Genomic DNA, 11221 nt, shown 5'->3' with positions numbered 1-11221 from the left:
CCAGATTTCCTTTCACTGAAATTATATTGGCTTCACACCACAATGTTGTTGCATGGAGCACTTGTTCTCAACTGAACACTGTCCTTATTTTGGGTTTTTGTAATGGTCTTGGAGTACAGTGAAATACATCATTCTGTGCTTGGTCTTCATATCATCTTTTTACTTATATGCTTGTACTTCTATGGTTTGAAATCATGGGGCCCAAGAATAGTGTGTTCAGTAGTAGCTGTACTGGAGGCAGGGATTAAGGGATCACTGTTGCTGTCAGTAGCACTTTTTTCCATGTCACATCGTCATACTGCCTGAGAACATTTCTCAGGGATGGGTAGCCCCCTCCTCCTCATGTATGCAGTCCTCTTATACAGAGTGAGGATACTGTCAGCCTTGGAGCATATTACGGTCTGGTTACTTGAGGATATTGTAGCTTTGTGATTCTCTGGGTGAGTTAATTAAGATGCTTTCTTGGTTGTTTTAAGGTTGAAGCTCTCTCCAAGTCCCTCCTCCCGTGTCACAGTCTCTCGGGCTACCTCCAGCAGCAGCAGCAGCAGCACTTCACTTGTTCGCTCTTCCCGAGGCAAGAGAAAACGTATTGAAGCAGAGGAGCTCTCCGGCAGTGGAACTAGTGGGATTGGCACTGGAAGTATCAGCGGCAGCAGCAGTAGCAGTAGCTTTCAAATGTCCCAGCAAGCTTCAGCTACAGGAAGTATCAGCATAGAAGAGATAGACCTAGAGGGCAAGTATGTTCAGCTTAAGAACAACTCAGAGAAGGTGAGCATCAGCAGAACTCACAGAAAACAAGCAGGAGCTAAATTATGATACACAGCCCTTTGCAGTATGAGTAGGTGTGGCCATGTGGAGAGCAGGGGCAGCATCTCAAGGTGCAGCATCCTGCAGGAATTAATGGGGGCTTTGAAAAGTTGAACATAATGGTGGGCTAACATGCTGCAGGAAGAGAATACAATCTGTGTCCCAAATGTGTGCTGGGACCTTGCTCACAGAAACAGCCTGCTGTCTAGCAGAACTTTGTTGTGTGAAATGGTTATCTTTTAATATTTTACTGGATGACCTTATGGGATTTACACTTTAGACTCTGACTGGATGTAGGCAAATACTTTCAAGGTAGAATGCAAATGCCTAACAACCATATAAATAAATTTATATTCCCATTATTTTAACAGCAAAGACCTAGATACTGATGCCTGTTTGTTCTGTTTTGTTCACTCAATAACTTTCTGACTCTCTCCGTTAGGATCAGTCTTTGGGTAACTGGAGACTGAAAAGACAAATTGGAGATGGAGATGAAATTGCTTACAAATTTACTCCTAAATATGTCCTCAGAGCTGGGCAGACTGTTACAGTAAGTTGTATTTACAATATATCAACAACATATTCTTCTGTTCATGCTGTGGCAGTTGGAAATCTTGAAGTCTGGTACAGCCTGATTTGGTTTCATGGGTCTCACTCTAGAGGAGCAGGATTTCAGTTATAAAAATGCAAAACAAAAAGTTTATTTCTATATTAGTACTTCAGTATTTATGACCATTTCTTTGGGCACATAGAAAGTTGAAAAAACAGATATTTTGAAGGATTAGTCAAGAGCTATTTGTTTCCAAACACCTTTGCCCAGGTTTAGAACCCTAATCCTTCTGAACCTCTTAAAGAATTAGGAACAGTTCAGAGCATTCATCCAGACTGTAGTTAAGACTGGACATTCTCAGCATTAACTGTAGTTAATGCTGTAGAACAGCTGCTTTTCAATAATTTTGCATTTTATTTTCAGTCTACAACAGATGTTCTTTTAGGAAGAAACAAATGTATCTTTTAATCACTTGTAGCTATTTCTACTTAAGTATCAATTGTTCAGATACATATAAAAGATTTAGGTTGATGCACTACATGCTGCTTTTTGCCTTGGCTCCATACAGTATGGTTATTGAGACAGTGGTAGGAGAAATTTGTTCAGAAAATAATTCATGACTGCAATATTAGATTTTTTTAATACCTTACTATAAGTAATAGCGTAGTTAAAAGTAGGGTAAAACTGCCATCGGAATTCAGAAAAGAAACCTAGTATGTAGAGAGAAGTAGGAGAATTAGGGGGATATGTATATTTAGAAGAAAAAAATTGGATAAACAGCTAATTACAGATTGTCATTCTCTCTAGATCTGGGGTGCAGATGCAGGTGTATCTCATAGCCCCCCTTCTGTTCTTGTGTGGAAGAATCAAGGCAGCTGGGGCACTGGTGGAAATATCCGCACTTACCTCGTCAACTCTGAAGGAGAGGTAGGCTGTGTCCATGGGTTGGGTTATCTCCCAAACTCTTAATTTCAGGGTGGGGTGACATGACACAATGACAAAATCCTGATTGTAAGATCTCCGCTGTTATCCTCTAATATGACAGTTTATAACACTGACATAATTACATATTATTTATGTAAATACCTCCGACATTTTTGAGATATTTTTTGAAAACTGTGACCATCATGATTATGCCCATAGACACTTTTCTCCTATTTTAGAAGAATACCCTGCTAGTAGTGAATTTGTTTGGAATTTGAGTATGTACTTTCAGAAGAGACAAAGAAAAGAAGCATTTCTGGCAATTCACAGTTCCATTATATAGTCCCTATGATGTTTTGAGATGCAATGTAAATATTAATGTAGGAAGATAATGTCCTTTCCATGTTAGAAGCATAAGTTCTCATTTGGCAGAGGTTCCTGAGCATTCTGTATTGTCCTACACCTGCTCACAGTTAATTTTTTTAAAACCATCTCTGCAGATGACTTTTGCAAGGGAGAATCATGCCTTGGCTGTTACTCATAACCATTAATCCCAGCAATCTGATAGCAGTAGGAAAAGGAAACAGACCACAGTCATATCAGTTTTTGTGTTGCCTTTCTTGCTGGCAGTTTTCTGGAAGAATTTGGTGGGGAGGATGAGGTAGGAGGGGGGTAATTTGTACAAATAGAAAGCTAATGCTCTCCATATTCAATCTGTGTGGTCAAACTAGTATGTGAAAAAATTTCAAATCCATGTCTGTTTTTCACTATGGTTACCTTTAGTATCCCTGCTTAGGAGTGTATGTTAAGGGCAACTTTTTCCACAATTAGAGATTTTCATCTGTGATTTCCATGGTGCAAATAGGCAGAAGAATTTCTTACTATTTAGAAGTGTTAAAAATAATTTAGTAATAAAGGAAGCTTCCTGGGGTTTTAGAATTTTCTTTAGTGCCTGGCTTGTAAAACCAACATATGCAATTAACATTGAATATTTATTAGAAACTGGGAATATTCTTTATGTTGTGTAATCATACTGAGGAAGTTTGGTTTCTTACATTACACTGTATCTCAGACAGCTCCTACCTGTTTCTGCTGTGACCTTGTGTAAAATTGACTACAATCACCTGCAACATCTACTTCCTCTTAAATCCCAGGGTAATGAAAAAAAATCAAGTGGCTGAACTACATTACCATGCCTTTTAGGGCACAGAAATAGGAATGATGTGGTTTGCAGGATATTGCTGGTATTTGGTTGCATAGCTAGTGGTTAAGTCTAGGCCAAGTTGCTTTAAACTCTCCAAAATTTAATAAGGATATTATATTGATGATATGGCAAAAACTTAACAGATAGATAAAGACTCCTGGCCATCTCCTTATCTGTCATTTTCTGTAGGAAGTTGCAGTGAGAAGCGTTACTAAATCAGTAGTTGTGCGAGAGAATGAAGAGGAAGAAGACGAAATAGAATATGGAGAGGAAGACCTTTTCAACCAACAGGTAATCAGATGCAGACCAGATGTTTAACTTATGCCTCATTAGTTGGATCAATCCAGCATAAGATTTAGCGGGGGGAATCCCCCTTCAACTTTTGCCAACTCTGAGCTTCCCGGTCCTTTCTTCCAATGGTTGCTTGCAACATTGCAGTGCACCAAGAGAGGACAGTGTGAGCAGTACTGCCAGGAATTACTGCTGGGATCCATCCTCGTGCAGCTCAGGCAGTGGCTAATGCCAGCTTAGGGTATCTGTGCTTCACACAGTTTCAGCATTAGCAGGCAGTGTTCCTCCCAGTATCTGCTGCTCTGTGCAACAGACCTTGGGGCATTCTTGCTGGAAGCAGGGTATTACCAGATAACCACTGAAAACCAGGAATGGGGATGCTTCTTTTGCTGCAAGCTTGAGCTTATTGGTTTATTTTCTCACACTATATAGCTTCTACACCTGAAATAAACTTGGTTTTTCTTAATAATATCATCTGTATGTCTTGATAGCCTTCAGCTTAATAATGTGAAATAAGTGACCAGGAGTTGACAGAACAAAAAAAGGAGAGGGATATATAGGTGATACCAGAAAATATTTTAAATTTGAAACCTAAGGGATTTGTTCTTCTGATCAATGGGCATTAGTAGGTCTTTTCACAAATAACCCATTCTGTGCAGGTTTGCAGGTGAGTTCTCAAAGCTTTTTTGGTCCCAAAGATTAAGCAGTGTATTTGTAGTATAAAACAACTGATTTTTCTTACCTAAAAAAGCAGCTATACAGCAGAGATCGCTCTCAAACAAAATCAGCATTTGAAATACAAGAACTTGCTGGTCTCAAGCTAATGACATCACAACTTTCATTTGTCATCTGTATCACTGTTGGAAATATGTCAACCCATTGCAGGAAACCACAACCAGAGCAGCAGTGTGTCAGTCCTGGCAACAGACCGGGGCATGTACTTTATTTCCTCTTACGTAGTGATGTTCCTTTAATGTAACTAAACTACTAAAAAATGCTTTTGGCAACTGAGATGATAATCAGAGTCTAGGCTTACAGTCTGAATAGCTGGTAAGAACTGAATTCAACTCTGTCTATCCTTTTTTAGGGTGATCCCAGAACAACCTCTAGAGGATGCTCAGTGATGTGAAGAAAGAAGAAAGAAACTATTATTTACGCTTTTCCCTCGTCATTTATTTCCTTTTATTTTTGCATTTTTTTCCTTCCAGAGCCACTGAAAACTATTTTTATATGCATCACTTGATTTCTTTGACATTTACTCCTTGGTACATTTTTATAAAAAAATTTCAAAAAAACTTTACTGAACAAAATTGCCAGGATTTTTAATAGATTTATTTTTCCCTCTTTGTTGAAACACTCTATTGGAATACAATATTTTTCCCCATACAGAATTTAAAGTCTTACATAAAAACCTAAAGCAGAAAAGAGATTTTAGCTAAAATGAGATGAGACTCCTTGAGTGTATGGTAAATCTATAATTACATATATAATCAGTATAATACCCCCAGAAAAAAAGTTCAGTGAAGTGTATTCATTTACAGGGCCCTGGGAGAGATTCACAGAGTGTTTCCTCAACAGTTGTAGAAAAGCTAGTATTTTGCCTGGTATCCTCAGCAATTCCCAGCTTAGGAAAATCAGACCATAGATTCATTCAAAGTGCTGCTCCACAATTGCAATGACAGGGGGAAACTTCATTTTAGGCATTTTTGACTCAGGACCTTGCCATTGTGTCTTTCTCCAAGGTTTGACAGCCTAGTGGTAAAACATCTGGGTCTGTCACACATGAGCTCCATGTCATCATTTCAGAAGTTGAATGGTGGGTTTTAATTCCTGAATATACACACCATCCTAAGTTGGATGTGTCAAACCCAGAGGTCAAACTGTTTGATTTTTAGGGGATTTTGCCATTGTCACAAGTTAAATCATGGACACAAATTGTGGTATTCACTATTTATAATTTAATCCTTTGACATATTCAGCTTTAAAAATATTTGATTAAGATTTTAGAAGTAAAACATATTTATACTTTTGGCAGTGATAAATATTGGGGATTTTAAAGGTTATCCAATGTAAATGTTGACCTTTTTAATCAGAGCTAGATATAGCTTGTTCATACTTCTGTTAGGTTCAGAGGGGCATTGTCAGGTATCCCAAGGAGCAATATTTGCAAAGTAGAGCAGAAATAGTTGATTGACTTTTAAACAGTTCAAAGGAACTGTTTAGGATGTAAGCAACGCAGCATTCAAGTGCGCAAGGCAAAGTCTAACAAGGAGTTAAGGGAGAATAATGTTTTTTATAAAAAATGCATTGTATGGGTAGTAGGTGATTTTTATTTCAAGAGGATACATTTTTTACCTGATAGTGTCCATTTAGGTAAAGGTTTCTGCTGCTGCATTTCTCTGGAGATAACTCTGAGTCCCATAATCTTTAAGCACGAGGAAAAATACTTGACTGCTCCAAAGAATGCAAATGTTATTTCAACTACTAGTTGAAAAAACAAACTTAGTAGTTTGGATAAAAAATTTGAACACCATTTGATTTCAGCATAGAATCCTGTTGTTACCTGCACTCTTGAACTCTGATCTTATCATTCAAAAAGTTAAAACTCATCAGACAAGTGACAAGGTTTGGATGTTTTTGGTGGCTTTTAGACATTATGTTCTCTGAACAGTATCGTGACTGACAGACATAACCTAGAAAGTTGGTTTAGTGGCTCAGATTGATGGCTTTGTTATGCAAACAGGGTGGGAACAAAAGGGGCATTAAGCTTCAGGATTTATTTTGTCATTTAAAAATAAAGATGCTACTTTTCTCTCCTTGAGTGGGATAACTGAGTTGCTGAAGTTAAGCTAATAGACATTTAGAATTATGTTTTAATCCATTATCAGAAAACCCATTACAAAAAAAAACAGGATAAAGATTTGGCTGTTTGGGCTGATGGGATAACTGAATTGATGTACTTGGCCATCTTTCTAATGTAATTTTCCCACTCTGCTTGTGTAGAAGGTTAAATATGTAGTAAATCATGTCTCTCTCTCTCTCTCTGTAAGATATATCTAGTGAAATTATGTTTCTCAGACATACTGTTACAATTACCATTTCCAAATTCATTGTTATGCAAATGAATGCAATCAATGTAGAGTTATTTTTGCAACACACCTTCCAACCACTGGACACCATTTCCCTTTTCTGACCCACAGCTTCTATAAGATACTGACATAGCGTTTGAGGGCTTTTTCCCTAAAGATCTGTATTTATTTTTTTTACATGGGCCAGTTTTCAGACTGCTTATTCCTTTAAGATTGTCCTGTAAATTTAAGATTATTTTGTGATCTTAAATACTAAAGTAATGAATGTGTAGTTAATTTGCATTTTTTCTGTGGTTTTTGGTTTGTTTGTTTCCTGTAAAGAATGGCCTCAGTAAGGCAGCTCAAATGAAGAAAAACCTCTTGCTACCTGAGCCATAGTTTTCCTAAAAGCTACTGTATGAGGAATATGTCTTCTTGTAGCCTTAAGAACTGGTGCTTGCAGATTTCTTGTAATGAGCACTGTGCCCTTGAGTAACAGTCTGCAGAATATGTCCTTAGAATTGGAACTGTATCCTTTAACGTTGGAAACAGTTTATTTGATTCTTTGGGAGCATGCTTAGGTATATACAGGTCACATAAACCTGTGATAGACACTGTAGGAAAAGCCAAGTCTGAATATGGATGATTCTGTTACCACAGTGCTTTTTAACAGGCTACTGCAAATATGATAAATAGCTCCTGGCTGTAAATTACAAGCCACAGAAGAACTACTGTATTCCATGTACTTTGTTTTTTGTGTTGCCTTCTCCAGACACCATCCCAGCCTCTTGCTTTTGATGCTGAGCTTCAGTCTTAACAGCGCTGTTCCAGCCAGACTGGGAGGCAGTTTTGTGGCTTTACCAATCCAAAAAGCATTGTTTTGGGTTTTTTTCTGTCTTTCCAAGATTTCTTTCCATTTTCAGGATATTTAAAGTTTTTTGTTCATATAAAATCCAGTGTCTCCTTGCCCCCTTTTTCTCTTTGATCCTGTATATGAATGAGTCTTGACGAAATTAGAAGGGTGGACAGCAGTTCTACTTCAGTGCTGGTACCTGGCATAAAGCTTGAAGGAGAAATAGATTTGACTTATCTGGAGAAAAATGATTTTAAGGTGTCTCTGATGAGGGAAATTAAGCTTTTATCAGAGTAGTTACTTAAGCATAACTATCAATATGGATGCTCTTAATCCAGAAATATAATCTTATTCTGAATGAATTAGTAAATAGTTTTTCCTATGTGTAGCTCATAATAATATCATATAAAATACAATAAGCACGTCCTGCCTCCTCCTAAGCTCATGCCACATGAAAATGCTTGTCTCGGAACAAGTCCCTCCATTTGCAGACCTGTCAGGGAATGTGGTACCTTCTGGAGTGAGTTGTGGTCTCTGAGTCCCTGGCATTTCATGCCATTTTTTTCTCCCTTGCTTCTGCATTTGTTCCTTTAACTGTTGCATTGCGGCGACATACTCCAAGGAGTGGAGTGGCTGGGATTCCCTTGTTCCTGCACATCTGTATTTCCCGTGATTCCTTTGCTGACACACAGGTGTATTTCCTGTTCCCTTTGTTGCTTCACAGCTCTATTTCCCAGCAGGTCTCTTTATGCTTACATGGGGCTCCAGCTTGGCTCTGACAGAACCCATCATTTGCACTGAGATGTTGCTCACTTACCTTCAGCTCTGTGCTACCATTAGATGGGCAGTTGGCTGCATAGTCTGTGTCTGCAGCAGGAACCAAAAGTCTCAGGAAGAATATAAATATCTGCTTCCCGTGATGTAAAAGCCAGCTGAGTGTGCAAGCAGGCAGTAGCGTGGGAATTGTACTGCAATGTGAAAGGAGATCACTGTGTGGTGTCTGTCCTCGAGCAATGGGACACTTCATGTTCAGTTCAGGGATCTTACTGGGTTTTATACACCCGTTTTCTTTTTTACGCTCATCCTGTATAAAGGCCCTTTAACTGCAACCTTAACAGAGGTTGCAGGTTAGAAGAGACCTGTAAAAATCCTCTCTACACTCCAGGACCTCGTAGAATCTGTTACCTTTATGTGCATCAGAAAGGTTTTGATGCTGCAGGAAAACATGCATGCTGTATGTTCTAGATCTCTTGTAGCCCCTTCTCTCATGTCTTCACTGTTAAACCATTCTATCTCTTCTTTCTGTATCTTCCTTTGAAAGTCTTATCTCTAAACAAAGGCATATCCATATTTGATCCTGCATTTTACTGACACTGTTGGGTCCAAACTCTGTGTGAGCAAAGCCTTGTGAACCAGTGAGCGGAAGGTGAGATAGTGATTGCATTTTTCAAAGCTCTGTTTTAGCTGAATGTTGGAACAAATTATATTGGAGAGATTGTTTTCTCATTATATTGGCCTGGGAAACAGAATTTTTATTTGCCCTTCAATATGCTTAGCTTTAAACCAGTTTAAAATTATTTAAAGGTGTTTGTTGGTTTTTTTTTATACAAGACCATATTTACATGCAATTATTATTTGTAAACATAATTCTTTTCTTGAAATGCTAAGGTCTAGAGTGAAAAAGATGCAAAAGCCTCCATTCAGAATAGCACAAGTAGTGAATTGACTTGGAGTTCCAGAAAAGATGTTGTTTATTGAACTTCCAGATTTATTGTTAGCTATTACTGAAGTGACAAGTCCATCTTGGTAAGGCAGATGTTATATTCAGATACCCAGATCATTACACTAAAATTACAAGCAATAATCTATTTTGAGCAAGTTTAAGCCAAAATGCTTTCCATTTGGGCACAAAATACAGTTGATCTCTTATTTTCATAGCAGTGATGACTTGTGACTTGAATTGTGATTTTTATTTTTAAAATTTTTTAAACAAAATTTTTATTTAGACAGGTCTGGCTTGAGGGCACTGCAGTAACCACCTCCAGTCAGCTGCTGCAGATGAGTTTTTGGAAGGTTCAAGTTTTTTAAATAGGGAATTATGAAAAAGGCTGTTAACAGAAACACAATGACAAAACAATGAAAGTGTTCACTTGAAACTTAGAAAAACTACATCATGACCTAGACTTTATCATTTCAAAGTGGTTTGTTTTTTTCTTTTTAGAATATGCATGCCAAATGTCTTGTCTTTTTCAATGATTTGTAATATACATTTTATGACTGGAAACTTTTTGTACAACACACAAATAAATGTTTTGCATTTTATTGGTTTCCTTCTGTCTATTACCCAGCACACAGGTAATGTGGGCTATTTGAGATGATTAATCCAAGGAGGCCTTTAAGTGTGGAGAGAGGACACAAAGAGCTGCTGTCTGTGCTCCTAAGAGTGATCAGCTGAATTGTGTTTCTGCAGGGATCCTGGGGTGTGTCAACAAACCACTTTCCTTAAACCTGACGGAATGCTGGTGGAACCTGCTGTCCTCTGATCAGTACCAACAAAAGCAGGGGGAAGAATATCTGGAGCTGGAGCAGATAAACCTTCCCTTGCTTTCTCATCACCGCAGCACTGAAATGATTTTTCGATTTAACCTACTTGATGCTAAATAAGAATGAGAGCAGAAACCAATCCCTGGCAGGGATGGATTCTTAGGGATAGACAGAAGCATTGCCACGAGGTGATGCATTTGCCAGCCTGGTTCAGCTTCCAGCCCACTTTCGAGTACGGACTTGAAAGTGGGCTGGAAGCTGAGCCAGGCTGGCAAATGCATATAAAAATTGCATTTTAAATTGATTTTAAACTTGTTCCTTAAACTCATTTCATTTTAAACTTGTACCTTAGGTGGCTGCCCCATCGTTAGCACTAGCTAATGATGCTTCTTGCAGGGTGGTAGGAATGCCTTCTGCTTGAAGTTGGCAGATCCAAAGACGGGATTATATGGTTTGCAATACTCTGGTTGTGGGCTCAGGCTAGTGAAGATGAGCACAGTTTTGGCTTCAGCTCTGCTGTGGTACTCAGTGCCCTCCTCTCATGCCATCTCCTACCTGCACATCACATCTCCCCCATGAAAAAGAGCTCCGTAGCGTGGTCTTCTTCTCCCATTCGCTTCTACTTCATCCCACAGCATTCTTACTTAATGGAGGGAAGTGTAATGAAGCTGACTTTAAGGGCATGGACCTCTCACCCTAGTCACATAAGGCAGAGGAAAGCCTCGAAGAACAGAAGGATGAATTCCAAAGAGAACCCAAAGCGGAGTTTCTCTCTGCGGGGATCTCAGCAGAGCCGGTGTTTCACCACGGGGTGCAGCTGGGCAGCGTTTGTGTCTCTGGTGATGCCGCTTTAAAGCCCCTTCCCGTTGCCCTCGTTCGTGGGGCTGCGCTGAACCCTGGTACTCCAACCCTGGTGTCTAAGCCGGGCCTGGCTCGGCCCCGGGGGAGTCCCCTGGGAACTCGCTCGAGGCCACAGGCCG

At 39.1% G+C, this 11221-nt stretch overlaps 1 protein-coding gene across 1 annotated transcript in view; it reads left to right on the top strand.

The window, feature by feature from the left end:
- LMNB2 (lamin B2) overlaps positions 1–10019 on the top strand; it is a 36083-nt gene extending 26064 nt beyond the window's left edge. Inside the window, exons 8-12 of the mRNA XM_005427318.2 lie at positions 477–768; positions 1250–1357; positions 2165–2284; positions 3675–3776; positions 4864–10019. Of these exons, the coding sequence (XP_005427375.1) occupies positions 477–768; positions 1250–1357; positions 2165–2284; positions 3675–3776; positions 4864–4905 (664 nt within the window). The 3' untranslated portion in view covers positions 4906–10019. The remainder of the gene's footprint in view (positions 1–476; positions 769–1249; positions 1358–2164; positions 2285–3674; positions 3777–4863) is intronic.
- The last annotated feature ends 1202 nt before the right edge of the window (positions 10020–11221 follow it).

This window comes from Geospiza fortis, unplaced genomic scaffold (assembly GCF_000277835.1).
Source record: "Geospiza fortis unplaced genomic scaffold, GeoFor_1.0 scaffold254, whole genome shotgun sequence".
NCBI classification, from domain to species: Eukaryota; Metazoa; Chordata; class Aves; order Passeriformes; family Thraupidae; genus Geospiza; species Geospiza fortis.
The sequence above is the reverse complement of the archived record's forward strand: the minus strand, read 5'-3'. Positions and strand labels throughout refer to the sequence as shown.